This window comes from Xylocopa sonorina, chromosome 4 (genome assembly GCF_050948175.1).
Source record: "Xylocopa sonorina isolate GNS202 chromosome 4, iyXylSono1_principal, whole genome shotgun sequence".
Classification (NCBI taxonomy): domain Eukaryota; kingdom Metazoa; phylum Arthropoda; class Insecta; order Hymenoptera; family Apidae; genus Xylocopa; species Xylocopa sonorina.
Window position 1 is genome coordinate 14279705 of NC_135196.1, and position 26686 is coordinate 14306390.

Genomic DNA, 26686 nt, shown 5'->3' on the forward strand with positions numbered 1-26686 from the left:
TAGGTCAGGTCAGGTCAAGTCAAGTTAGGTTAAGTTAAATTAGCGGAGATGTAAATAAATGTAGGACAACGTAGTCCAATGAGAAGTGGCTCTATTTAGTACTATCCAGATCTGTCTAGATAGAATCGTTTTTCATTGGTTTTCCATCATCAAGCATCTATGGCAGTGAAACAGGATGAATGTTCAGATTTATGCGGACGATGGTATACATTGGATTATTAATCTTCTATTAATAAGTTGGCACTTCTGAAATTGAGCAGCTGTTCTGGGAGTAAGTAAATCGTCGATAACTAACACACAAATGAAACACAGGAAATTGACGAATTCAGCTTGATACCTCCGCACTCAAACTAAATAGTTAACAACATTTAATTAATAAGATTGTAAAAGTACTAGTACGTAAATAAATACAAAGAATAACGCAATTTGTAGCATCGAATACATTTATAATACGTAATTTCAGATAAATGTTTAATCTATTGTCACATCTTCCTAAGTTATAAGGTACTTGTATATATTGACTGTTTTATTCTGCTAAATGTTTACCATTTAACAATTTAGTAAACTATTCATTTACTAAGACTTCTGATTTCTATTTACTTCAAATAATAACACTTTTAAAATACTTTCTACATAATACAAACTGTTACATAAATTATATTGATTATATTTAATTTGTTTTTAGAACTCCTAACATGGACAAGCCTGTATCTTCAGATATTGTACTCATTGCAGGCAATTCTCATCCAGAATTGGCTAATCTTATTGCTAAGTAGGTCTCCATGAATATACATTCTTAGTTATTCGTTGTTTTAAATATCATCATTTTATTGTATAGTCGATTAGGTGTTAAACATGGAGGATGTTCTGTCTACCATAAATCAAATCGCGAGACTATGGTAGAAATTGGGGATTCTGTACGTAGCAAGGATCTTTATATCATACAAACCGGAACCAAGGATGTAAATAACAATATAATGGAGCTATTGATCATGGCATATGCGTGCAAAACTTCTTCTGCAAAAAATATTGTTGGCGTTATTCCGTATTTACCTTACTCCAAGCAGTGTAAAATGCGTAAACGTGGTTGTATAGTTTCTAAACTATTAGCAAAGATGCTTTGTAAGAGCGGTTTAACTCATATAATTACAATGGATTTACATCAGAAGGAGATACAAGGATTTTTCGACGTACCAGTGGACAATTTGCGAGCTAGTCCATTTTTACTACAGTACATTCAAGAGTCTGTGTGTATTCAAATGCCATTAATATCTATCGTTACATATTATGTACATGTTTTAACTTTACCTTTAATTGAATTAGATACCGGATTATCATAATTCAGTGATAGTTGCAAGAAATCCAGGAAGTGCAAAAAAGGCAACTAGCTATGCAGAGAGATTACGCTTGGGAATAGCTGTGATTCATGGAGAGCAACGAGAAGCAGAATCAGATATGAACGATGGACGTTATTCTCCTCCAGCATTGGCTTCACGAACAATGGAAGTTGGAGTTGGTGTCCCAATGCATCCAGCGAAAGAGAAGCCTCCAATTAATGTTGTGGGGGATGTTGGTGGACGTATAGCTATTATGGTGGTATGTATAGTTAATTGTGAAAATTAAGATAAAAAATATTACATTATTACAGAGTTCCTTGTGTTTCAGGATGATATGATAGATGATGTACAGTCTTATGTAGCTGCAGCAGAAGTTCTTAAAGAAAGAGGAGCTTACAAAATTTATGTTTTAGCGACGCATGGACTTTTAAGTTCTGATGCCCCAAGGTTAATAGAAGAGTCACCAATTGATGAGGTATTATAACGTTGAACATTCAATTTAACAATTATGCAAATGTCGTCACGAAATTTCAGGGCCTCCTTAGGGTTTTGCAAGAAGAGAAAAGTAGTTTTAATATTTGTACTGATAACTATTACCGCTTTCAGGTTGTTGTCACAAATACGGTCCCTCATGATGTCCAAAAGATGCAGTGTCCAAAAATAAAGACTGTTGATATCAGTATTCTGCTAGCGGAGGCTATTAGACGCATTCACAATAAGGAGTCCATGTCATACTTATTTAAAAATGTCACTTTGGAAGATTAAAAAGTACGATAAAGTAATGCGTTACAAGTATACTGTGAAAATTTCCGTATCCGAGGACCATAGCGCAAGACATATCTCTGTTAAATTTTGTTTATTATTTTATTTTTAGAAAAATGAACATACTAGTCTCGTCCATAGTTTAGGTACATATTACTTGACAATTTCCATATATTTAGGTTTCCGTTTAATATATAACTGATAATCGATAAGCTTATCAAAAGTGAAATACATTAAAACATTCTGAAATTCAAATTTTAATTATATGTCATGACCCGTCAAGTTTATTTCATATATAAGAAATAAGTAGATCTGACATTTACAATAATAATCTAAATTTGACAAGAAATAGGATATTTCTCTTTTTCCGTAAATAATATTACTTCAATAGGATTATCAACGAGTAGATATACATAAATTACCAAACATTCGAATTCAGATAAGTGGATCAATAAAAATGTTGCTATGGTAATACACCAACTGCATAAACCGTTTGTATGTTTTCTGAAAATTTCGAAGTTATTTAAGCTTTTTCAGAGAGAAAATGTCTGTGGAGGCAACGGATTATGAATTAACGAGAATCTGTGTGATGTTGCAATCGGAAGAAAAGAAACGACGGGTACATAGTTTGAAAGAAATAAGAAAATTATTAGAATTACAGCAATCCGAAAATGAAATCATAAAATTGTGGGAGATTGTAAATAAACCATTGTTGAGAATTTTAAACGATTCTGTGGAAGAGTGCCGTGATAAGACATTGGAAATTGTCAAATTATTTATAATGAACTTAACGGCAAATGATAAGTATATCACGTATTTACTTCCAATTTTGTCTAAAAGATTAGGGTCTTCTGAACAAATTGAAACCTCAGAAGAAGTTCGTTTAAAATGTATTTCGTTGTTAAAAATAATAATATCGAAGTATGAAAATTTATTAGCTCCATACAACGATGACTTAACGAAAATCTTAAAACACACAGTAACGGATAATTATCCACTTGTTAAAAGAGAAAGTTGCGTTTGTATATCGGAATTTGCAAAAAATTTACCAGGACATTTTTATTCACAATCACAGTACTTAGTCAAACCAATTTTAAGTAATTTTACACACCAACATTATCGAATTAGAGTTGCTTGTATTAAAACGATAGGAGATTTGATCCAATTTGGTGATAGTAAGTCTATAGAAGACGTAGCTACACCTTTAGCAGAAAGATTGTTTGATCAAAACGGACTTGTTAGAGCAGGTATTTCATTGTTTCTTTTTTTTTTTCTGGTTTTATTTATTTTAACGCTATATTGTAAATTGCTTTTATCTTAAATATATTTAAAATCCTAATGATTTTTCACAGCTGTAATTGAAGTAGCAGGTTGCTGGGTTTTGAAATTAAGAGACAGATATAGTTGGTGGCACAAAATTCTTCCACTGCTTTTAACAGGTCTCCATGATGAATTAGAAGAAATCAGACAGAAAGCTGCAAATTTTTGGGATGCTGCAGGACAATTGTATATAGAAGAAAACCAAAATGATGAAAAATTTAAAAATAAATTGGATTTTCTTACCAAAGATCGTCATCATTATCCTAATGGTATGTACAATCAAGAAATTATATTTTAATGTTACTTATACTATTATTATAATCTTTTTGCGTAGTTATTCGACCGAATTTAGGTTGTCGTGTAATAGCACAACAAACTTTTAGCAAATTAATAAACGGAATTAGCATGGAGTTAGGGGATTGGATTGCAGACATACGAGTAAGATCTGCACAGTTACTTTGTGTATTCATTTTAAATATAGAAGAAGATGTAACACAACACATTGGAAGACTCTTATCTCCTATGTCCCGGTAAAATATAAATTACATAAATTAATGAAATCTTTAAATTGAAGATCTAGATAAGAAAAAAAAACAAACTTCAATCTGGGAATAAAAAATGATGGTCCATTTTGAAATTATTACAGAGCTTGTAACGATGAAGATGACAGAGTTATAGAAAATATAGAAAGAGCAGCAGAATATTTAGGATATTTTGTACCTCCGAAAACTATTTATCATTTGATAATTCCCACTCTTGAAGAAGTTCTAACCATAGGTCATTTAAAAGTATTTTCAGCAATTATAAGAGGTAGCGAACGCTGTATGATTCTTCCATTATTAAAAAACATTGGACAATTCTTACAACAATCATATGTCTGTCAAAGTAAAATAGGATCATATCAGAAACAAATACTACGTTGTTGTACTTCTTTAATTTCAGTATGCAAAGAGGTTTGTTTCATAGATATTCTTACATGCATAACTATATTATTTGTTATAACTAATATGTTAAGTAACTTTTTAGGACTGTAAAGTTATATCAGAAGAATTATTTATAATAATATTCACTGTTCTATCTATGGCACAAGAAAAATTGATAAAATTGGAAGCTGAGGAATTGTTAAATACTCTTGCTAATATTAATTCGCTTGATAATATTGAAGAACTCTATTATAAGTACACTAAGCAATTATTTTCAATATTTTCGGATTATAAATCATGGTCAATTCATAATCCAGAATCTCAAATTTTTGCTGCATGTTTAATTTACATTAAACATATCTTGTTTTACAATATGGACATTGTTTTACAAATTCTAAAGGAAACTATGACAAATGATGCAGAACCTGAATTACGATTGAAATATTTTATTTTACTATCAGAATACTTTAGTCGAGGACATTTGAATGAAATTATGAATTTAAATTTCTGTAACCAATTTCTGGATGATTGTATACTACCTGCTTTAATATGGAATGCAGGAAGAACTGCTCAAGCTATACGTACTTCTGCGATATGCTGTTTATGTACCTTTTTAGACAAATATGAGAAAGATTCTGTTGTTAAGGAAACCATAAATTGCGATGAAAAAAATATTTCTTTTGTACTGGATAAAATAATACCTGTTTTAATTAGCCTTACAGATGATAATTCTATGAAAAGTAGATTTTATTCTGTGCGAGCTATGTATTTAATAATGTGTATTAGAAAACGATTTGATTGTCTAGCAGAAGAAGACATACATAAAATATATCCTATACTTTTGAAAAAACTCGACGATGGATGTGATGATGTTAGGATAATATCATTAGAAGCATTGACTGAAGTTTGGAATGCAATACCCAAGAATTATGATTTATGTTTTAATAGGGGACACGTAGACACTCTGTATACTACAACTATAATATATTTGGATGATCCAGAAAGTGAATTTCAAGATATTGCATTAGGTAATGGTATTTGAATTAAAAGTTTAATATTAGCATGATTTAATTAAGACTCGAGAATCAGTTCTTTTGTTCACTTCTTCTTCTTTAATTTTGTGTTTTTAGGCAGTTTAAAAGAATTAGCTAAAGTACACCCAGAATTGTTGTATGAAAAACTTCAAAAATGTAAGGCAAATTTTAGAAACCAAAAAGGTATAAACGCACTAATAGAACATTGTCAATGCATTTTAAAGGCCAAGTAACATTGATAGCTATCATATAAGGAGTATACTATATCGAATAATATTATTTATTATGCTTTCTGAAAGTGCACGGTATATAAATAGTAATTTGTTATGTATGCGTACTATTTACTTTAAGCTACAATGTACTGATTTATAAAAAATAAATTTCGCTAGCAACATTTATTGCCTTCTGGGTAAGGTTATTTTAATTGCTGAAAAAGAGAATAATGTATAATTTTCAAAAAATGCTGAGTAGACGATTTTATCAATTATTTGAATAACATTAAAAGTGTACGTACGCATGTATGAAAACGCGGGAAAAATCATCATTCGCAGATTTGGGAAGAAAACAAAATTTAAGAAATTATTTATATACTTGAATAACTAATAAATTCGAATAAAAATAATGATTACGTACGTATGCATGTACGAAAGGCAAGTTTGGAATAAATAAATAAATAGAGAAATTATTCCTTTAAGGTGATATAGGAAGCAAATAAATGGGAGGAAAAATTAACCTTAAAAAACTATTAAAACAGGAAGTACCCGCCCTTTTGGGTCGCCATATTGTCCATGTCTTCCGCTTTCAGAAGCGAATCACAAAGGGGTGGCAAACAGGATTAAGAAATTGCCAATAATTCTGTGCAAGTTTTCATTTCTCAAGCTTTACTTTATTATTTTATAGTCGTGGTGAGTATGTAACCAGAATATTCTATTTCCTCTAACCAAAGTGTACCTTTTTATAAATTTTTTTAGCTTCATAAGTCTGTCCAAACATTTTTTTACCTTTCTGTCATTTCCTTGTTTCGATGCTTTTACTCCCCTATTTTTTAATCGAACGACTATTTAATATCGTTTTCAAACGATTTGGTGGTATAGAGGAAATATCGTAAAGGTAAGATGGCTGAAATTCAGAATTAATTTTCCGATATTTGAATATCTAAAAATATTCCATTCCATGAAGCATATCTATATGATCATATGTGTACGTCATAAATATGTGTATTAATATTAATGTTCGAATTTTAAAAATCGTTCGTGACATTTAAATTGTTAAATATAGTGTAGTGTTCGATACTTTTCGAAATTTTATATAAATTGTTAAGCGTAAATGGAAATTAATAACCAAATTCTCGATTATGTTTATAATAGATCAATCAAACCGATCAACAACTTTTTGCATAACTTCTATTATATTTTCCGTGATTTTACGTTTTCTGTTTTCACGTATTTTTACATATTGGTACAATTGTTCAGCGACTACACGATGTGTAATTCGTTAAATAAGAAAATCATTTGTAAAGTTTATTCCAGAAATTAGAGTATAGGAAGAAAACTCAATTATAAAGTGGTAGAAATGTTTATTAATTGTATAAAAATCTACATTATCATTAACATAGCACTTTTGTATTACAGTAAAAATGTCAGAACCTAACACCGATCACGTCGACTCCGTAGAAGAGGAATTAGAAGTGGAATCCAACTACAAACCTCCACCAGAAAAGACAATAGAACAAATTCTAGAAACAGACAAGGAAGATGAAAGTTTACGCAAATATAAAGAAACACTTTTAGGAGAAGCAAAATCTGGAGGTGTTGTTGTAGGTGCGCATTTGATTAAATGTTTCAAATAGACCTGTTAAAAATGTAGAAAAATATGAGAAATGATGCTTGGAAATGTTATAGATCCAAATGATCCCAGGAAGGTAATAGTCAAGAAATTAGCGCTATGTGTGGCAGATCGGCCAGACATGGAATTAGATTTAACGGGTGATCTCACTCAGTTAAAGAAACAAACATTTGTAATAAAAGAAGGTGTTAGCTACAGAATTAGGATCGACTTTATTGTTCAGCGTGAAATTGTCCATGGTCTAAAATATGTTCAAAAAACTTATCGCCTTGGAGTACCAGGTAATATTTTTGTTAAAGAGAGGATATTAATTATATTGTAACTTTCTCATTGTTAGTAGAAAATGTTGAATTTTATTTAATTAATACTAATCAAATGATATTAAAGTGTAACATTTGATTCTTGTTTAATGCTTTCCTCGCTAGGTGTCACAGGTACTTTTAAAACATTTTCACAATTGTACATGCGATTATTAAACATGTTTTTTATTAACTTTTACTTTCACATTGTTTTTTCAGTGGATAAGATGATGCATATGGTGGGTTCTTATCCACCGAAAACAGAAGTTCAATCTTATACTACTCCAACAGAGGATGCACCAGCTGGAGTAATGGCACGTGGTTCTTATAGTGTAAGCTCCTTGTTTACTGACGATGATAAACATGAACATCTAAAGTGGGAGTGGTCGTTTGAAATTAAGAAAGACTGGAAAGAATAAGCTCCCTTTCTTAACGGGAAGCCCTACAATGATCGCAATTAAAATAAGAATGCCAAAAGGGACTCTAATTTTTATAGATATTCAGTCATACTGCGATGCCATAACTGTATTTTTTAAGTAATAAGAGAAAGAGTAACATTGATATTTATTTAGATATTTTTCCTAAATCGTAAACCTTGAAAATAAACAATTGGATACATGAATATATACATATATACACGCACATAAGAGGATATGTATACATGTATACATATGTACACACATACGTGTGTGTATATGTATGTACACATATATATACTGGGTCACGTAGATATTATTTCGTAATCATTTAAATTGTACACATCAATCAGTATTCTCGATTGCCTTTATACTGTGGTTATCCATAACTATTCTTTTAATTTTTTTGTCTAAGGTCAATATATAAGACACTTTAGAGAGTATAATATTCATAATACATTTTACTCAAGATTACTGCCTTGATTCAAATTTGTTAATATATTTCGACTAACAAAAACTAATGATAAAAAGATGTTATTATTTTAAGAAGCATATCTTTTGCAATATATTTTAGCATAAAAGGATGTGAAAACAAACAAAAACTTGAAAATTGTCAAAAAATACGTTTAAGGGCACACGTTTCTAATGTAGAAAATGGTTAAATGGTGCACTCTAAGTATTTTCTTTTATGTCACATATATACCTGTTATTACTTTTTATTGTAGTTATTACATTTCAAGTTGGTCTTAAATGGTTTAGAGCATAAAACAGTTTCCCAGATATTTATACATTTTTATGCGTAGTCATTTATGTGTTAATAAAACATAATTGGCTTTTGTGCTTTAAGAGTGACAGTATGAAATGATGTAGTTGTTTCATAAAATGATTCTTTGAAAAGGATTTTATAATGTAAATTAATAGAAATTGCAACAACTAATGCAATTGTAATCTTCAACTACAATAAAGACAACAATTCAAACTGTTTTCCCAATTACAGTTTAGAAAAGACAAGCTCGAGACACAGAAAATGTTTTATGTGCTTGTTCGCTGGTTTTCTTTATCGTGCATGGCAAACTGTAACATAAACATGTATATGCATTTAACACGAGTCCCTTTTCAACTCTATGTGTAATATGATTTTAAGTTTTCATTGATGTGGGACTAAAAGTTTATTACTAAAAAGTGTTACTTTAAGATACTTTTTATTTTTTTATCTTTTACATTTCCTGTAAAAAATAACATAAAATGTGGAATTAAGCTATCTTTATTATGTCACCTAATTCGTCGGTAATGTAAAGATAAGATATTGAAGTTAAAAATCGATCGAGGAAATGAATAATTTTTGGAAAGATGAAAACGATTCTGATTTAAGATGATACTTGAAATGTATTTAAAATTGTACTGATTTCAAAATTAAGTACATGTTAACCTATAAATTGGCGATCATACTACTTATGTAGGTAAATAAAATTATGGAAGGCAAGGGAAATTTTTTATGCTTAGGTAGTTGTAATTTCATATTATATTGTACTAGAAAAATTTGCATGTAACAGACTCGATGGATATCTAGAAAATTATTTGAGGGTTAACGAATATATAGGTTAGTAAAACTTGATGGATGTCGACAGAAAAATGATAGTTTTATAAATATTAATTATGGTGTTCTTAGAAGAATTGTATTATAATTTTGTCGTAATTAGGAATAATTTCGTTTAATTTAAAATTACAATAAAAGTAATGTAGATTTGTAAAGCAAACAACAGGGAAGTATTACAAAAATATCCTGTATTAAAATATATAGGAAATTGTCTTCTTCAAAGTTGGCTTTATATAAAAGAAAAAAAAAGGGAAAAAGAAGACGTGATTTATCTTGCATTTTATTTCATTCGTTATATAACTTTTCCTGTGTATATAAAAATGTAAAACGCTTTCTCAAAATGGACTCAACAGATAAAATATATATATATATATAGAAATATTAACATTATTAATGTCGAGAAATAAAAAATTTAATAAAGATAAGATACAGTGTACCAAGTATGATGGGAGCAACGAAACTGAGATTGCAAATTACCCGTTCGAGAAAATACTATAAATTACTATGGAATTAGTTTCCACTTCCACCATTAAATAGTACCATTTACGTTCCTCAAAATGATACGACGAGTAGGATTAATGATATATGCGTAGTTTATTTCGTATATTTCTGCCAGTATTAAAAAAGTTGAGCTTCGAAATGTGTTTTCCGATTGAAATATTTTATTTGTATAATGTATCAAATACAGTGGAGGGGGTGGATGGGTTCTTCTCTATCCTTTTTTCCCTTTCGTCACGGTGGCTCTGAAACAAATCTCTTCTTTTTTTTTTAAATTTTAATAAATTTGTTTACGAAACCTTTAGAATTAAAAAGAAACACTTTAACAACTACACAGACTATTCGTTTTGTTCACTTTTAAATTTATCACAATTGTTTTTGTATGCAGTATTCAAGACATGTAAACTCTATTCTTTCGTTATTTTAATAATTGTTATTCTCTTTTCGAAAACTAAGGAACCAGAAATGGCCACAGACCACAGACAACACTAAAATGCACAACTGATCTGAACAAGATGAGAAGGATCTTCTTGATAAAACAAAGAAAATCACACCACCAAATTCACGATCAACTTCACGAGAAAACTTGTGTTTACCCATGCAATCGTATGCCAGGTCACAGCAAGCATGTTTTTCTTTTAGCAATATCGTTAAAGTTTCCTACGTGACGGTCATTTTTTGCTTTTAATACCACTGAAACTAACCAAATATCTCTCCCCGAAAAATTTCCTTTCTCTATTAAATATACCGTTACATCGTTAAATGCCACTGAAATCGTTAAAATCATTTAGATCTCCTAACGTAACAATCATTACTTTTATTCGATGCCACTGAAACTTTGGTAGGTGAAGTAGGAATAATGAACGCATTGACTCAGCGTAATGGTCATCTATTTGTTGTTCCGACACTATTGTATTATTAAACCACTGCACCTTTGGTTGCGCCATGCTATAACGCACTTTTAAAATAGCGTTTTAAAAGAGCGTCACAGTGTTGGTCGCCAAGCACAAACACTTGGATTTCTTTTTTTTCTTACATTTCACTGTACACGTTCTGCTTTTTTCTTCTATGCTTTTCAAATATTCATCACCAAACACTGTCCCTTTTCAGAATCTGTCCTTTTTCACTAGGAGAAAAGCACAGAGCTAGTTTAGAATGCTGTCCATTCACTTTCCTTTAGTTCACTATTCAGAACACGTCCGCACAATTCACTTATATAAGTATTATATGTATATATCACACAAATAATTCTACATAATCATAAAATGCAACTTTACAATTAACTAGACTTAGTTATTACTGTATCAAATATAGTTTCAACCAGACCTTTCATATCCGACTGTAATCTTAATTAAGATTAATGTTTTCGTTACAAACTATATATTCAGAAGACGAATCGATACGAAATCAGAAAAAGAAAATAGACATTTTTTTTCTTTCCACAAAATTCCACTTGAATATGAAAGAACTGTTATGTATGTGTATGCATGTATGCGCGCGCCTACGTGCACACCAGATTATAGTATAATTATAGTATAAATTAAATCTATGATTCTTATGAATTATCTGTGATAATTAGGATAACTTAATTAAGTGTTTCCTTAGAACTTAGTGAATTCTGAATTGCTTCTACGGTTTTTTAATTACAATGAAAAATTATGGGATACATATTTAATGACTGAAAGTATTTTAATAAAAATTAATAATTATATTCGATCAAAATTTCAAATAATCTGTATACAATTTTCTCTACATAAGTTGATTTCTTTTCTCAAGCAATTCAGATTCATAATTTTACTTCTTTTTATGCATATACAGGCTCGTGCATCTAGTGCCCTTTGTAATATTTCTAAGTAATCATAATTAATGAGAAAGTTATTCACATAAGATTAACTAAAGTGAAAAAAATTAGTACTGTAATAATTCTTTAAGTTATTACATATAAGATATAATGAATACACTGAACTTTTGGAAAGTATACTTTCATCATTTTTCTATTACTTTAAAATTATTCATTTAAAAAATTATACTGTCTCATATATACCTTTATTCTAGTTGCTCTGTTTCAATATTTCTTATTGAAGCATGGTAAACCGAATATTTCATTTTATATATCAATATTCTTCTTCTTTTCACTTCAATATTCAATAAACTGAACTTATTCATAATTCTTTTTTTTTTTTGAAATAATAAAGTTTTCTCTATATATATTACGCGATGCATAATTATATCAATATTTTACAACTGTTATCATTTACTTTCTATAAATTTTAAAACTCTATTGGAATAAAAAACTGTAATTAGTTATGAAAAGAAAGCATATAAAATAATTCCTTACGTTATAAGCTTTTTAAAATGATACGTATTTCAAATGAAGCATTTTCCTTGAAAAATGGTAAATATATCAATCTTTAACACAATGGTACTCTAAACACCCTAGCCAGTATATACATGTATATCTTAATTGTTGATTATAAAGAAAACTTAGGCGCTACCCCCCTTAACAACGACGATTACCAGATGATCCTCCTTGAGCCCTTCCTCGCTAAGACTTGGACAGGTTCTCTTTAATAATTCGGTAGAGAATGTACAAGGTGGGAACGCGTAAAGAACTCCGGTTCCTTCTGTATCTTTGTTAAGCAACGAAATAACACCAGCCGCTTCTTTTTGCTTTAAATACGATACTAAGTTGCGCAAGGGCCTAGTTTGCACGTTAGCATCGTCCGTAGATATAACTGTACTTGAACCAGCCAATCCTAGGAAAATAGCATGTGAACTAGAGGTTTGAATTCTTTTCGATACATCGTCTAACTTCGGCTGATCTAAACGCAATCTCTGCGTAATTCTTAACATATGCTTCCCATCTTCGTCTTTCATCAGGGCCTCGATTATTTCTGTGTCGCCATCGGTTAAGTGGAATTTAGCTGGAAATAGAGAATTCTTTAAAATTAATGCTCCTTGCCAAACTGCTATCGACTTTCTTGCAACTTCGGGTAACGTTCTAGAGGTGGAAAGCATGCCACTACGAGTGTTCTCCGAATCTGAATCTGAATCGATTTGTCTTCTACGAGGTGATCTTGATCTTGATCTATCTACACCGGGTTCTCTTGACAAGGAACGACGTAAACTTCTTGGCGTTTCGTACTCCAACTCTGGAGGTGGTCTACGGCTAGACCATTCAGCTTCGTCTCTCATGTAACTTTCTGGATAGGTCCCGCGATAACCCCCTCTTCCTCCGCCTCTTCTTTCATGCCACGGGGCAGACCCTCTACCTCTAAACCCTCTTGGTCCATAGCCGAAATCACTGTCTGGTCCGTATGGGTCGTAAGAGGGTTCGTAATCTACTGGTCTTGGTCTGAACTCCCCGCTTTCCTCCGGGTAAGGTCTTGGTTTAAAACCAAATCCCGGTGTTACATCAGCAAAATCAACTCTCAATCTTCTATCCGGACCACCCAATGGAAATCCTCTCATCTCTTTTACAGCAGCCTGGGCTGCGTCAATTGAATCATATAAAATATAAGCGTTGCTATCACCTTTTATATAATCAATCTTCTTTATTGCTCCAAACCGATCGAATTCCCTTTCTAGTTGTGGTACAGAGGTCCATGGTCCTAAACCGCCTACCCAAATTCTTGTCGTAGGTGTAGCCTTTCCGTAGCCAATTTTACACTGGAATTTTCCTATGTACTGCCCGGAAAGTTCAACTTTACATCTATGCGCCATATCTAAAGTTTGGAATCTGACGAAAGCGTAAGCGTTTCCTGTCCCCGGAGGAGGTCTCTTAATGTCAATATCGTCGACGATTCCGTATTTACTAAAAATCCTTCTTAATTCTTCTTCTGTAATATTGATTTCCAAGTTTCCTGCAAAGAGAGTTCTCGTTGCGAGCGGGTCGTCTTCTGGAGAAACGTGATGTAAATAATTGGGAAATTTATCCTTTTTGTTTTCGACACGCTCAAATCCATGAACCGGATGTCGTATCATCATATGCCTTGGTGGGCCGTAATGATGGGGTGGGCCTGGATGAACGTGAGGAGGACCGTGGTGAATCGGTGGTCTAACAAATTCGTGATGAGGAGGAGGTATTGCTTCGCGTCTCATCTCTCTATGCGGTGGAGGTAACCCAACCGGAGGACCGTAAACTCTTTCGTATCTTTCCAAAGGTCTATGCCTGTCCGTTGGTCCAGGACTTCTCGCGTAATATCGTTCATAATCCGGAGGTGTAATAGATCTTGGACGACGGTAGGTATCGGGTCTTTCGTAAACCGGTTCGACGAGTGCCACCTTATCGTACATAATAATTCTTGGTTTCGCATGCTTCGCGTCTCTGGCATCTTCTGAACTTCTGAAGCAAACATAAGCGACACGTTCATCTAACTCGTGAGAAATCCTGATAGAGAAATCTCCAAACTTTTTGTACTCTCTGTAAAGAGTATCTTTTATCACTTCGTCGCTTGCTTTGGGGTGTATTGAACTGACGCAAAGCACTTTGTAGCTATACGGACGTTCTGGAGGTAATTCTCTGGGCGCCCTTAAATAATCATCCCTATGAGAACTTGATTCGACGTAACGAGCATGAGAAGAGGCACGTGTCGGAGGACTGGGGCTTCTTGCGCCTCTACTACGCCGGCGGATTCTTTCAGGGGTTATTCGTTCGTCGCTAGAATCATCGTATCTGTAAATTGACAATGGAATTCCTAACTGTTTCTACAATCTCTACTATCGTCAAACTACATTCTCATTAATAAATACTGATAATTCGCGACGCATGTGCGTTTATAATGATTATTTTTGAAAATTCACATAACAGATAACATTATATCATGAAAAATCCGTACCGTCCCATCGATGATCTACTTCTTTTGACGCGCGGAGGTGGAGTGTCCCGACTAGAGCTCCTTTTCATATTGTTGCGGATTTTAACCGTAATCTTGTGTCGATCGTCACGCGGAATCCCAATCATCAATGCTGCTTAAGACGGCAGAGCCGAACGAACGCCGAGGAAAAAAACAAACGAACAATAATTACAGGAGGATTGTTCAGCTTGAATCAAACCGTCATTCACAGTCTTTATCCTCCTCGGCAACCACAAAATGGCGACTTTCTTCTTTCTTTACTTGACTTCCGGGGTTTCCTTCGAAGCTAAAAGAAATTCCATAGAAATTATATTAAAAATCTTTATTCAGCATCCCTTGCAAAACCCTCGATTCTTTTTTTTACTTTCGCTGCTGCCCTCTAAATTATTATCCCCTTCATCTCCCTGTATTCCGAGGATAATTCTACTTCTATTTGCAAACTATTGATTCGCAGATTGATGGCCAGTATCTACGTTTCCGTCGACGAAACGAGAAGACCCGCTCTCAACGGTACTTAGCGATGAAACAGCTACGTATTTTCATTCTCAGAGGGCGTTCTAAACGCCGTTAATAGTTTCGTTATTTTACGTGAGAGTGCGTGTACCAAATAGCTTTATTATATTTTCAAACACCCGATGATCCACTTGGTAAATCACTAAAATAATATTAATTTATATTCTCTGCGAAGGTAATCAAAATACTCGTTAAATAATCATTGGAAAAATAAGATATAATAGCGTGAATTTCTACTAAGTATCTTGTTCTAAGTAACATCATTATTTTTATTACATTATTCTTCGATTCGTTCTTGTAGAGTTGTTACCGATTCCCATCTACAATATCAAATTCTGTGGCGCTGACTGGACAAATTATGATAATAAACAAGTTTATTAAATGTATAATTGATTAAACAATGGCCACGTGCCACTGTTACTGTGGTATACAACAGGGAACTTTAAATCGTATTGTTTCTGAAAACACCATATGTATAAACAAAAGATTTGCGTGACATAAATAAGTATTACGTTTAAGTAAGGATAAGTAATTCAGGTGATAGTAAATAATAGTGCTGATATTAACATGAAACTTGTAAGAAAATATATTAAATTAATTTTATATAACGTATAAAAAGTTAAAGATAATAATTGTGTCGTGCACTCCTTTATCCATTTGTAAAGGAAATATATATATAATCGGTTATAAACTTTTATTTTTTGTTCTTTCCATGAAAAGCTTCACCTTTCTTTCAAATTCAAGCCTGTTGAACTTATATTCTTCCGCTATGTCCGGCATCAAAGGATCATCGGGATTCGGATTCCCTAGCAAACATTGTACAGCATCCAAAAGGTTCTTCAAGCCGATAGTTGGCTTCCAGCTGCCTTTAGGCGGCATGTTTAGCAGATCCATACAAATCCGACCTTTACTATCGATATTTGGATGATATATAGGCGTGCAAAATGTAATCCTCGGTGGCTCGAATGGATATTGTTCAGAAATGTCTATAGATAATTCAAAAATGTATCCACTGTAAGGGCTGTTGCTTGGCCCAACGATCGTCGCAACAAACTTCTCTAGATTATCAGATTTTGGGTAACAACAAATGCCTTCGGTGGGATTTTGATTAAGCCTTTCGAGTTCTCGTTTCAATCTGATAGACTTTTGCATATTGTTACCTTTAATAAAACAATTATTGTTGGATATTATTAAATACTGAACATCTGCAATGAACTACTGTATTTAAAAGTAAATTTTATCTCTGGTATTAGCTCTAGAATGCAAATAAACATTATACAGTATGCTCTTGAAGATTTTTTCTCAAAGATTATGTATTATTTATTACTTTATTTATTATTTATCAAATTAATTCTTTGTGTATTATTTTTAACATTTTATTAGATATATCTCTTACCTGTTGAGTTAAATTAAAATATTATATTTCAATTGCTTCGAGTTTACTCTGTTACTTTTAATAATTCTACAAATTTGTACGGGCTGTCAGAGAATTTTTAAGCGAACGCGTCACAATTATTGACATTCGATGTTTACAAATAAAAGCGTTGAACCATGTTTTAAATACACATCCTCAATATAAAGTCCCCCAAAAAAAAACTAACGAAGAAACCTTGTCCTTGTTGAATTATGGCTGTGGAAACGAAAGGACGTGTTGGGAAGGTTGTAGAAAGAGAAATACAAAAATACGTGAACCGCCAAAATTCAGTTGTTCAATTTAATTACCTTTTCGAGAGCTCGCTAGCTATTAAAGTCTTCTGGAGAAGTATCCAGATGTTTATTACTCGTGGCGCCATCTCTGTGAGAAGTGCTGAAACTACTTGTCCGATTAAGTTCACCGTTTATCCGAGAGATGGCGCCACCAGTCGGTCGGTAGTTCACTTCGCTGTCGATAACGCTGTGCGACCAGTTTGAGCACTTTTTACAGAGATGGCGCCACCAGTCTGACCAGTTCACTTCGCTGCCGGTAATGCTGTGCGACCAGTTTGAGCACTTTTCGAAGAGATGGCGCCAGCAGTCTGAAATAGTTGAAATTTCAAAATTATTGGCGCTATATTTAAATTCGTCTGATTGAAATCAACTTTTATATTCCTCAATATGGCGTTATATATTATACAATTAAACAATTACTATGTAATCATTTTGTCTCTCCGTTATATTTGTGATAAGAAAGAAAGCAAAGGCAAGAGCAGATGAGACGAATATTGTAAATAACGAAGTAACGAAGTATTCGAGGTATCGATACTTTTAAACAGATTGAATTTACAGTATCGATAAATCTAGATACATGCGTAACAATGCAGTTCCAGTAGAAAATACATACGTGTTCATGTTGTGCATAGAATATTATCGACAGTAATTTTAGAATATTCGCGTCGTCGATAACCTTTGGGCGAATCTCTCGCTGAAAGTATCTACGTATTATCAGCTCGTTTACAGAACAATAATAATTATGAATGCTCATAGTCAGCGAGTTTAGTCGGTTGAAAATCTTCCAACAGAGAGCAGTATCATAAATCAGTTATTAAAAGAAGATACTTGTGACATTTGAAAATCGACGGTGGCAGAAGATCTGATAAAGGTATAAAGTAAAAAAAATGAAGCTAGCGTAATCGAAATTGGTTTATATTGGATGATCGTATTGCAGGATCGCTTTCAGCAAAGAGATAAGCTAATAACAAGAAGTCGGTGGACTTTATACACAGCGGTACGTGTGATCGCGTTTCGCATAATCTCTCTGTTAACTCCTCTTGAGACAGAAGAACGTTGTTCGAGTCGTTTTGAGACATGGCTTCGAAAAACAACGCTTTCGACTCTGATTGCATGACGCTGACGAGGTTCGTGCTAGCCGAGCAGCGAAAAATCCCGACCGCCACCGGGGACTTAAGCCAGCTTCTGAACAGCATTCAAACAGCCGTGAAGGCGGTCAGTTCGGCGGTTAGAAAAGCGGGTATCGCGAATATGTGGGTACATTTGATAACAATGATTAATCAGTTAATGTTTGGTAAGTTTCGTCGAAAAGATAAAAGAAAATTTCTTCCAAACAATTGGGTACAGGTATGGACTAGCAGGGAAGGAGAACATTCAAGGTGAAGAAGTGAAGAAGCTCGATGTGCTGAGCAACGAGCTGTTCGTGAATATGCTGACGTCCTCGTTCAAATGTTGCCTCCTGGTGACCGAGGAGAACGTGAACGCGATCGAGGTGGAAACGGAGAAACGTGGGAAGTACGTGGTGTGCTTCGATCCTTTGGACGGCTCCTCTAACATCGATTGCCTGGTATCAGTCGGCTCGATATTTGGCATCTACAAGAAGCTGGACGAGCCGAAGGAGTCGATGGTGGCGCACGCCCTTCAGCCTGGCAAGAATCTGGTAGCTGCTGGATACGCGCTGTACGGGTCGGCAACGATGATCGTACTGTCGATTGGTCGAGGAGTCAATGGTTTTACGTACGATCCAGCGATCGGAGAGTTTGTGTTGACTGAGAGGAATTTGCGTGTACCTCCCAGAGGAGACATATACAGGTATCATTACGAAGGGACATTGAAACTCTACCGTCTACCATCACTTGGATATCTTCTCTGAGAGGACATGGGAATTAATGGAACGTATTCCATCGTAACTTTTTTATAAACGCGTTTAACTAAAGTTTTCTATCGATATAGAAATTTTCTATCGTTGTTAAACGTTGGCAATGGAAACTATAGCTCTTTAGACGCGCTAACGTCCGAGAAGGCCCAAAGGAAAGGGTTAATCCTTCTTCCTGGACGTTAGCAATGTTGCTATTTTAGAAACGGTTTCTACTGCCAACGTCTTTCAACATTTCTCGAAAAGCCACGATGGAAATGGAAATTTATCCCCCTTAATCACTATTCAATGCTGATGTCCCTTCAGAGAGGAACACAGAATGCAAACGGTCAATAAATCGTTTCGATCGTATAACGTTAATGATTGCAGCATTAACGAAGGGCACGAGAGTGCTTGGGATACAGCGATCAAGGAATACATCCGTTCGAAGAAATACCCAACGAATGGAAAGGCGTATAGCGGCAGGTACGTCGGCTCTATGGTTGCCGATGTCCACAGGACAATCAAGTACGGTGGTATATTCCTTTATCCGGCTACTAAGAGTCATCCAACTGGCAAGGTATGCTTATCATTGCGTTTAAAATTTTATCGTGTACATAGAGCAGTATTGTTCGAGTGATTGCCTTTAAAATGTTCGCACATAGCTCCGGTTGTTGTACGAATGTATACCGATGGCGTACATACTGAAAGAGGCTGGCGGTTCCGCATCGAACGGTAGCATCGATATTTTGGAAGTGGTACCTGAGAAAATTCATCAGAGATCCCCGATATTCTTGGGCTCGCGAGAGGACGTTCAGGAAGTCCTGCAATGCATTCAGAAGCACAAGCCCTCGTGAAAACCAGAGGAAAGAAAGAAATGTCTGTAGGTGATCGTCAGCGGTTTTCGATCGAACACTTGCGGATGCAACGGAATGGAATTTCGACGCGAAAATCCATATCTGTAATTATTGTTGTTAATAAAACCGCATCACCTCTCTGGATACAAAGCAACAATCGTTCGTTCCATTTAGATGGAATGTAAATAGAATTATTTGCACAGCGTGCAGTAATTCGAGAACAATCGTCGCGCAGAAAGAAAGCATTATTGTATTCGTTCGATCTTGGTTCGCTTGGAACTTTTTCTCCTCGATGCGTACACGAATACACAGTTACTCGATGTATAAATAATGCGTTTATTTCTATAGTAATCACATCGAGAGCACAACCTTCTGGTGAAATGTAATCGGCGCGAGGCGATTAACGGAGAAAAATAAGTTGCTGCTGGTTTCTTTTTTCTCTGCGATACCATTTGTTTACTTTTCTTTTTTTTTTTTTTTACCAATCTTTCGGTTCTTTCTTTTCTGCTCTTTTCTTCGTACGTACGGATACAACGCGAGTACAATTCTTTCAGGACGTTGTCCAAAGTACACGTCTAGCGATATAAAATACTGTGTTCAAGTGACGCGACAGTCTTCTAAGTTACGTTCGAATTACGTCTACATATAAAAGTGAAAACAGGCTCGCAAACGCGTTGCCCTTCTATTGCAACGCTGTCCAAACGAGGATTCACGATCCACAGTATCCCTTTCGTCTCGAGAACGAGGTAGAACAACGGAGAAGTTGTACAACGTTTAACAAAAATTGTCCCTTTCAGTCTACGACTTAGTAAATGGTTCCTAACCGTGGACAGCGCTGCGCTACCGTTTTGTTACTTCAACAACGAATCTAACGAACGTGTATAAGGGCGTATAAAATTCTTTCGTTTCTTTCAACATGTTCAATAATCTTGTGCGTGTTCACACGTTGAACTAAACGTAATTAAATACAATAATAATAGTAATAATGATAATAATATCGCGTTGTAAGAAGGTTCAAACGTCTATAATACTGTTGCGTTTCTTTTCGACGTCGGTTACGTCCAAATCGTTCCCAAGACTACCGACCCTACCCCTAAGACCAATTCCATGGCTGACTTGTCCCGTGGCTTTCAATTTCTCCTGCATTTGCGCGAGTATGTCCTGCATCCTTCGTATCTGCGCACACAAGAAAATGTTGTAAACAATTTGAAAAGTTTATTCGTAAGAGAAACGAACCAAGAGCGACTAATATTCTCGTCCTATTTTATACTCTGACTACAGATTAAAATTCTTAATCTCATTACCGTTTCTCGTGTTCCATCAATCCCATCAAATTCTTACCTCCTCGTCCTTCTGCAAGAGTAGCCTGTCCGTGTCGGATATACTGTTTTCGAAGTGAGGACCGGAGTCTCTTTTCAGTTTACTGTGAACGAAAGAGAGCAAAGTAACGTATGCGTCTGCGAACGTAATCGGCGTTGGAAGACCGGGAAGAAGAGGCGGAGAGGTACAGAAATGCGGCCATAAAGAGTAACAGCAGAGTGGCGAAAGCGTAATAGTAGAATGGAAATAGTATATACCTACTGGAATGCAATACTTATTTACATGCGTAAATACCTCCGTTCCCGAATCGCTTGCTGTGAGATTTGGGAAATGCATTGCGCCCGGAAATTCTCGTAGTGCACGTCTTGCGTGACGTCCTTCAGATCTTGCATGTGCGTGGAGATCAGCATCGTCCTTAGCTTCACGAAATCGCTGTGTTTCGGATTCTCCACTGTGCTCCATCGTATCGAAAGTATCGAAAATTACCGATGGTCAAGCGTCGACGAGTGATTATGCGACATTCAATTACCTTCTACCACCCCCCAAGGATATTGGCGGCCACGGACTTTCTTCCCCGCGACTTCGAGCACCGTCGAGCTACCAACCACTGCGAACGGGATGCACGCTTTCAGCTCCTTGTCCTGTTGCTTGAACTCCTCGTCCTCGTCGCTATCGCAGTCTGGGAACTGATATATCTACGTGAAGAAAAAAAAAACAGTAAATAGAAACGAAAAGGAGAAAGTTCGTTCGAAAACGTGGATCGTCGACGAAAGGACGGTGTACCTGAATCTCGTGTTCCTCGATATCGGCAAGTATCCGCTCCTTCAACTGTTTCACTTCGCAGGTGGTTAACGTGTCCGCCTTTGCAATTACAGGGACGACGTTCACCTTACGATGTAACCGTTTCAGCACTTCCAGATCGAGCTGTCTCAGTCTGCGGGAAATAAGTGGCCGAGGGAGTAAACGTGACTCGGTGTTGGATGCAAATAGAGGCTTAAATGGGTATACCCGTGGCCGTAAGGAGGTATGAAGTATAAACAACAATGCACCCGATTGTCTTGTATGTTCTTCCTGTTCAAACCGCTCTCGTCCGTGAAGTATTGCCGGAATTGTTCGTCGATGTACGCCGAACACGCTTTCCAAGTGTCCTCGCAGTTAACCGCATCGCCGAATCCTGGATGCAACACGATTTAATCGCATCTGAGGCTCTGTGACGTGGTTTGCCCGCGAAAACCCTTGCAACGAGTAATTTTGATTTTTCTCGCTCGATACGATCGAACAGAGAAACCGCTTCGTTCTACATGCGCGTGTAATACGTGTATGAACAATTGGAAGAGATTATACCCGGTGTGTCGACAATCGTTAGACGTAGCCTGACTCCACGTTCTTCGATATCCATCGTCTTCTTTTCTATCGTTGTAGTTTTCTCAATGCGCTCTAGAAAGGACTGACATTGACAATGATCGTCGTACGAGGGATTCTGTTATGTCTGCACGTTTTAGTACCAACCAGCGGCGTCGAGGATTCGTCGATCTTTGTAAAGATCCCCAAGGAAAAGACTGTTAATCAGGGTGGATTTCCCAAGACCACTCTCTCCTAACACCATCAGAGTGAACTCGAATCCCCTTTTAACCGATTTTCTGTGCACTTGCTCGGGTAACGTTGCGAATCCGATATAGTCCCTGTCTTGATAAATAAGACAAAATAATTAAACGTTAACGGGATTATTCGACTTCCAGTTGCCTTCCTCTCTCTCTCTCTCTCTCTCCCTCTCTGTTTGCCTTTGTCTTTCCACTCGATTCTCGTCTAGTCCTCATCCTTGACCCACGTCACGCGTTCCCTTTCCGAGAGGAGCGAGGAAGACAGAATCTAAAATCAAACACATGTATACGTACCACCGGACATATTAGCCACGCGCGACGACACTCCAGTGGTGTCAAAGTAGCACCGGCGAATGGACGACGGAACGGCACTAGAACACTGAACGAAACTCGTACGAGGGTAGCAGATTGCTACTGTTTTACCCTTAGAATCGCTTTGCGCTGGCGCACTGCCCGTCGTCGATCAATAATACACTCTCGCAAGTTCGGTTTCTACCTCGCTTACTACGCTTACGGGACACGAGGCGCTTGCCTCGGTACCAACGACCGCTTCTTAACGCACCTTTAGTTTACCAGAAAATAATAACAGTGAAAAGAACGTCGAGCGTGCTTCTAGTTTTTTTTTTGTTTTTACTTTTAAGAAACGATCTTCTTATTCTTCCTTCTCTTATTGGTTTCAGTTTCGAGTGGATAACGAGAGAAAAATTTGGGGATGGATATGGGGGATGACTCATTGTGGCGGGAATCGTCGACGATCTAGTCGAATGTTAACGAGGCGATCGATCGTGGATCCGACAAGATTGATAGCACGATCGATCGTGAATGAAAGACGGTCGGCTCACGTAATTTCCGAGGAGGTCGTCGGGCTAGGCCGTTTCTCGAGTTCCGGCGCCACGCCTCGAAGTCAACGTTCCCATGGAAAAAGGCGAGGAAGGAAGGGGCAGAACTCGGTGGCCGAACGTGGACGAGGATGCTCGTCGCGCGCAACTTTTCGAATCGACAGTCTCGACACGTGGCAATCGCTCTTGTAATACTTGGAACACGATACGAACCCATTCGGCTTATGTACCGCGTTGTACCCAGACGGTACCCGCTTCGCATTCTTTCTTTGCCCCGGGACCCTGTTATCCACCATCGACCGCTTAAGCTTCATTCCACTTTGGATCGTATGCCAATCAGATTATCTTGTTTTCCTCCCGCGTTTACCATCGACCGACCGATAAGCTTTCCCTAATTAGCATCTTGTTTTGCGAGGAATCTGAAATTTCTTTCCGATTTATTATATTACTTATCAACGATCGTTCAGAGTGTTAACGTTTACATAATATTTGTAGACCTTTGTAACGAACCAGCTCACTCTCCTCGGATCATGCGTTATCGTTGGTTTATGCTTTTTGCTGAACGTTTACACTCACAGCAGTGGAGATAATGAATTTTTCAAGTTTACAGCGTTATACTAATTAACGGTCGAATCGATGGGTACCATTTAACCGGAGACCACATCGCAAGGGCCATCGAAGGATGCGACGAACGCTAGAACGATGAGAGAAAGCGAATCCGACTGTCTTTCCATGTTGCGTCAACATAATCGCAGGAGCGGTTAAAAGAGCCTCTCGTGAACTCGTCCAACGGCGTTGCATCATCGTCGTAGATGCTGTAAATTGAAAACTATCTAACGATTACATCGCAAGTCATTTTACATTAAACATTTCTTAGATTATGGTTTTTTAACACGCGAGAGAACGTCAAATGGTAACAGCCAAGAGGAGACCAGACATTTATTATTTGCAGGAAGTTCAGAAAAATGTTGACAGTGTCACGATGATTCACCGTATTGCCCGATAACACCGCTGGTGTAACGCTGTGCGTTGAAAAAAGTAATCGACGTGGAATAGTTATCTGCTCGAGGATGGCTGGTACCAATTGCGAGGAAGAAACAGGCCGGCTGGCTAATAGCGGAGGAGAAGAGTGAAAAAGTTACGTAAGCCCGCGTTTCACGGCGACCTTTGGAGTCGAGTCGGTGATCGCGAATCACGAGGCATCGAGGAGGATCCACGAAGGAAGAACCAGGTTGTAAAGAATCGCGTTAGCGATGCAGTAACGCGCCGTTCTCCGGGCCTCCTCCTCGTCGCACCACGAGGAGAATCGCGGCAGGCTTTCTGGAATATCAATGCTCGCACAGAGGACTCGACGTCGTATTCTGCATAGCGTTCGCCTCTTCTCCCGTCGCGTTCTTTAATGGCGCAACAACAGTACTCGATTCGGCGGAAGTTGTTTCGAGAACGTCACCGGTTCCACGAAGAAAACTTTCTGTCCTGGAGGCGCTCACCAGTGCCGACTGCGACGACAGCGGTCGGAAGCCGAGGGAGCAGCCCGCGCGCGCGAACCGTGGGTTTATATAATAAAAGAACCAGCCTCGCGTTCGCAGCCGTGTCGCGAATTACCGGCACGCGAATTCTATCGTTACGCAATCACCGTACACGGCATTATTCTCGGTTAAATAATATTATGTCACGAGGAAAGCGTGCCTCCCGTAATCGAGCAAGTCTCCCGGTTACGCGCGCTAGACGCGCCGCATACGCGGCTCTTACGCTAACGTTTCAGCGAATCTAAATCGAACTGAAACTTTTCAGCTCGTCCGATGGTCGATCGCTAGGTTTTCACTTTAAATTAGCTGCGAGGCTCGATCGTTCGATCTTGTTCGAACGTGCAACACGTCTCGATGTAAGAAACGTAAAGATAAACGGGAACGGCAGAACTCCCTCGCTTTTGCAGCTGGTGCAATCGAAGCCGTGTTCTTTTGCATTGAGTAACGTCTGACGTAACTATGATTGGAAAACGTGGAGCCGGTTCGCCTGAATTTTGGCCAAAGCCACCGGGGTCCACATTTAAATCGACGAAGGTGAAACGAGGCGATATCTCTTGCTGTCGTATTGTCATCGGATTTCGCGGATCGAACGTTGCGGTTGCAAAGGAATGCTAACGGCCGTGTGTATACGCACACCTTTTCCGGGATAATGCGAAGCGGTAAGCCCTTTGGGAATAATTCTTCCGCGTACACGAGGACGTTGAAAATAAAACCCGATCACGTAGGTGCGCGCATGGGCGTGAGTATGCTCGCGACAACGTGTCCCGTTTTTGAAATCGCCCCCCTACGTGATCGAGGTAAATCCGCTTGAATTCTTCAGGAGGCGCGCGATTAGCAATCGGCCGCGCCGAGACCCTGCCAAAGATTACCAACGAGTTACGATCCGATATTCTTGTCGGTTTTTTACATTTTTTCGTTGGATTCGGTCACCAAGCGAATGCTAATTAGACCGTACTTACATAACGGACATGTATGTAGCTGCGAAAGCTAATCAAATGTCTCGAGCAGACCTTTCTTCTTCCTCTTTTTCTGTTTCTCCTCTTTTTTGCTTTCTTTTTGTAGGAAAAGACACTCGCGCAGTAGGAAACTTACGACACAATTGATCGAAGTTGTTTTTCAGCGAACACTTTTTTACTTCCGCGTAGTAGTTTCTATTCGTACGCGAAAAAATATTTTACTATTTACAACGGGAGCAAGGAATAAAATAAATACATCTTTCTTTTCTCCTGCTATTGTTAGATGAGTCAAAATACGAGAGAGGGCAGCACGCATCCAGCTGCTCCGTCGCCGATGATCATCCTTACGTTCTCATCTTTTCGAGTTGCAGAAAGAAATTTAAAGAATTTAGCTTCCAAAGGTGTATAGAAATTAAAATGCACGCGTAAAAATATCAGAAGTATGTAAACACGGATGCGTGTGAATAAGCAAAGAAACGAGGTAGCGCGCGAGCAAGCAATCCTCCGGTTCGAGTCGCTTGCGCAACCGTTTCAGCTCATACTCGGTAAGAGCGGATGAACTTTTCCGTATTGGGAATGCTTATGAAATAATCTATGAGGATCGGCCGCTTAAAGGTTCGTT

The 26686-nt window shown here is 36.8% G+C and overlaps 8 protein-coding genes across 12 annotated transcripts; 4 read left to right on the top strand and 4 right to left on the bottom strand.

Annotated features, from left to right (window-relative positions):
• Positions 1 to 173: 173 nt before the first annotated feature.
• LOC143423134 (phosphoribosyl pyrophosphate synthase-associated protein 2) lies at positions 174 to 2119 on the top strand. 3 transcript variants are annotated; one of them, XM_076894230.1, is made up of 6 exons: positions 174 to 271; positions 686 to 772; positions 839 to 1247; positions 1324 to 1596; positions 1666 to 1812; positions 1944 to 2119. In XM_076894230.1, the coding sequence occupies exons 2-6, from the start codon at positions 696 to 698 to the stop codon at positions 2100 to 2102; spliced, it is 1065 nt and encodes a 354-aa protein (XP_076750345.1). In that variant the 5' UTR covers positions 174 to 271; positions 686 to 695; the 3' UTR covers positions 2103 to 2119. The 3 variants fall into 3 exon arrangements, with proteins under 3 accessions (XP_076750345.1, XP_076750346.1, XP_076750344.1); XM_076894231.1 differs by having other exon boundaries at positions 265 to 395; XM_076894229.1 differs by lacking the exon at positions 174 to 271 and adding an exon at positions 279 to 504.
• Positions 2120 to 2253: 134 nt separating this feature from the next.
• On the top strand, positions 2254 to 5764 carry LOC143423132 (dynein axonemal assembly factor 5-like). The gene is made up of 6 exons (XM_076894227.1): positions 2254 to 3346; positions 3452 to 3688; positions 3754 to 3949; positions 4066 to 4372; positions 4446 to 5370; positions 5473 to 5764. Exons 1-6 carry the CDS (start codon positions 2644 to 2646, stop codon positions 5607 to 5609), a joined length of 2505 nt encoding a protein of 834 aa, XP_076750342.1. The 5' UTR covers positions 2254 to 2643; the 3' UTR covers positions 5610 to 5764.
• Positions 5765 to 6129: 365 nt separating this feature from the next.
• LOC143422904 (rho GDP-dissociation inhibitor 2-like) lies at positions 6130 to 8083 on the top strand. The gene is made up of 4 exons (XM_076893880.1): positions 6130 to 6281; positions 7008 to 7196; positions 7278 to 7502; positions 7740 to 8083. Exons 2-4 carry the CDS (start codon positions 7013 to 7015, stop codon positions 7937 to 7939), a joined length of 609 nt encoding a protein of 202 aa, XP_076749995.1. The 5' UTR covers positions 6130 to 6281; positions 7008 to 7012; the 3' UTR covers positions 7940 to 8083.
• A 4339-nt stretch (positions 8084 to 12422) lies between these two features.
• Nito (RNA-binding protein spenito) lies at positions 12423 to 15269 on the bottom strand. Its single transcript, XM_076893441.1, has 2 exons — positions 14870 to 15269; positions 12423 to 14706 (listed from the first exon to the last, which is right to left on the bottom strand). The coding sequence occupies exons 1-2, from the start codon at positions 14992 to 14994 to the stop codon at positions 12516 to 12518; spliced, it is 2316 nt and encodes a 771-aa protein (XP_076749556.1). The 5' UTR covers positions 14995 to 15269; the 3' UTR covers positions 12423 to 12515.
• An 804-nt stretch (positions 15270 to 16073) lies between these two features.
• Positions 16074 to 16579, bottom strand: LOC143422641 (ubiquitin-conjugating enzyme E2 T). Its single transcript, XM_076893442.1, has one exon. It carries the CDS (start codon positions 16550 to 16552, stop codon positions 16085 to 16087), a length of 468 nt encoding a protein of 155 aa, XP_076749557.1. The 5' UTR covers positions 16553 to 16579; the 3' UTR covers positions 16074 to 16084.
• A 1582-nt stretch (positions 16580 to 18161) lies between these two features.
• Positions 18162 to 19834, top strand: Fbp (fructose-1,6-bisphosphatase). The gene is made up of 4 exons (XM_076894321.1): positions 18162 to 18360; positions 18455 to 18919; positions 19353 to 19542; positions 19628 to 19834. Exons 1-4 carry the CDS (start codon positions 18185 to 18187, stop codon positions 19817 to 19819), a joined length of 1023 nt encoding a protein of 340 aa, XP_076750436.1. The 5' UTR covers positions 18162 to 18184; the 3' UTR covers positions 19820 to 19834.
• An 865-nt stretch (positions 19835 to 20699) lies between these two features.
• Septin4 (septin 4) lies at positions 20700 to 23211 on the bottom strand. Of its 3 annotated transcripts, none has more exons than XM_076894319.1 (9): positions 23035 to 23211; positions 22649 to 22825; positions 22484 to 22576; positions 22148 to 22313; positions 21923 to 22073; positions 21669 to 21834; positions 21434 to 21590; positions 21161 to 21242; positions 20700 to 20995 (listed from the first exon to the last, which is right to left on the bottom strand). In XM_076894319.1, the coding sequence occupies exons 1-9, from the start codon at positions 23042 to 23044 to the stop codon at positions 20834 to 20836; spliced, it is 1164 nt and encodes a 387-aa protein (XP_076750434.1). In that variant the 5' UTR covers positions 23045 to 23211; the 3' UTR covers positions 20700 to 20833. The 3 variants fall into 3 exon arrangements, with proteins under 3 accessions (XP_076750434.1, XP_076750433.1, XP_076750435.1); XM_076894318.1 differs by having other exon boundaries at positions 21422 to 21590; XM_076894320.1 differs by lacking the exon at positions 23035 to 23211 and having other exon boundaries at positions 21422 to 21590; positions 22484 to 22586; positions 22649 to 22763.
• Positions 23212 to 24200: 989 nt separating this feature from the next.
• Positions 24201 to 26166, bottom strand: LOC143422675 (uncharacterized). Its single transcript, XM_076893478.1, has 3 exons — positions 26068 to 26166; positions 25745 to 25963; positions 24201 to 24408 (listed from the first exon to the last, which is right to left on the bottom strand). Exons 1-3 carry the CDS (start codon positions 26076 to 26078, stop codon positions 24201 to 24203), a joined length of 438 nt encoding a protein of 145 aa, XP_076749593.1. The 5' UTR covers positions 26079 to 26166.
• Positions 26167 to 26686: the final 520 nt, after the last annotated feature.

Coding starts and splice junctions, on each gene's coding strand:
- LOC143423134 (XM_076894230.1), top strand. CDS start 696: ATGGACAAGCCTGTATCTTCAGATATTGTACTCATTGCAGGCAATTCT. Junction 773..838: donor TTGGCTAATCTTATTGCTAA/GTAGGTCTCCAT, acceptor TTTATTGTATAG/TCGATTAGGTGTTAAACATG. Junction 1,813..1,943: donor AAGAGTCACCAATTGATGAG/GTATTATAACGT, acceptor TACCGCTTTCAG/GTTGTTGTCACAAATACGGT.
- LOC143423132 (XM_076894227.1), top strand. CDS start 2,644: ATGTCTGTGGAGGCAACGGATTATGAATTAACGAGAATCTGTGTGATG. Junction 3,347..3,451: donor AAACGGACTTGTTAGAGCAG/GTATTTCATTGT, acceptor GATTTTTCACAG/CTGTAATTGAAGTAGCAGGT. Junction 5,371..5,472: donor ATTTCAAGATATTGCATTAG/GTAATGGTATTT, acceptor TTGTGTTTTTAG/GCAGTTTAAAAGAATTAGCT.
- Nito (XM_076893441.1), bottom strand. CDS start 14,994: ATGATTGGGATTCCGCGTGACGATCGACACAAGATTACGGTTAAAATC. Junction 14,707..14,869: donor AGTAGATCATCGATGGGACG/GTACGGATTTTT, acceptor GTCAATTTACAG/ATACGATGATTCTAGCGACG.
- Septin4 (XM_076894318.1), bottom strand. Junction 22,577..22,648: donor ACGAATCCTCGACGCCGCTG/GTTGGTACTAAA, acceptor AGTCCTTTCTAG/AGCGCATTGAGAAAACTACA. Junction 21,835..21,922: donor TCGAGGAACACGAGATTCAG/GTACACCGTCCT, acceptor TTCTTCACGTAG/ATATATCAGTTCCCAGACTG.
- Fbp (XM_076894321.1), top strand. CDS start 18,185: ATGGCTTCGAAAAACAACGCTTTCGACTCTGATTGCATGACGCTGACG. Junction 18,920..19,352: donor CCCAGAGGAGACATATACAG/GTATCATTACGA, acceptor TAATGATTGCAG/CATTAACGAAGGGCACGAGA. Junction 19,543..19,627: donor AGAGTCATCCAACTGGCAAG/GTATGCTTATCA, acceptor GTTCGCACATAG/CTCCGGTTGTTGTACGAATG.
- LOC143422904 (XM_076893880.1), top strand. CDS start 7,013: ATGTCAGAACCTAACACCGATCACGTCGACTCCGTAGAAGAGGAATTA. Junction 7,197..7,277: donor ATCTGGAGGTGTTGTTGTAG/GTGCGCATTTGA, acceptor GAAATGTTATAG/ATCCAAATGATCCCAGGAAG. Junction 7,503..7,739: donor TTATCGCCTTGGAGTACCAG/GTAATATTTTTG, acceptor TTGTTTTTTCAG/TGGATAAGATGATGCATATG.
- LOC143422641 (XM_076893442.1), bottom strand. CDS start 16,552: ATGCAAAAGTCTATCAGATTGAAACGAGAACTCGAAAGGCTTAATCAA.
- LOC143422675 (XM_076893478.1), bottom strand. Junction 24,409..25,744: donor TTCGCATTATCCCGGAAAAG/GTGTGCGTATAC, acceptor ATCGTTAGATAG/TTTTCAATTTACAGCATCTA.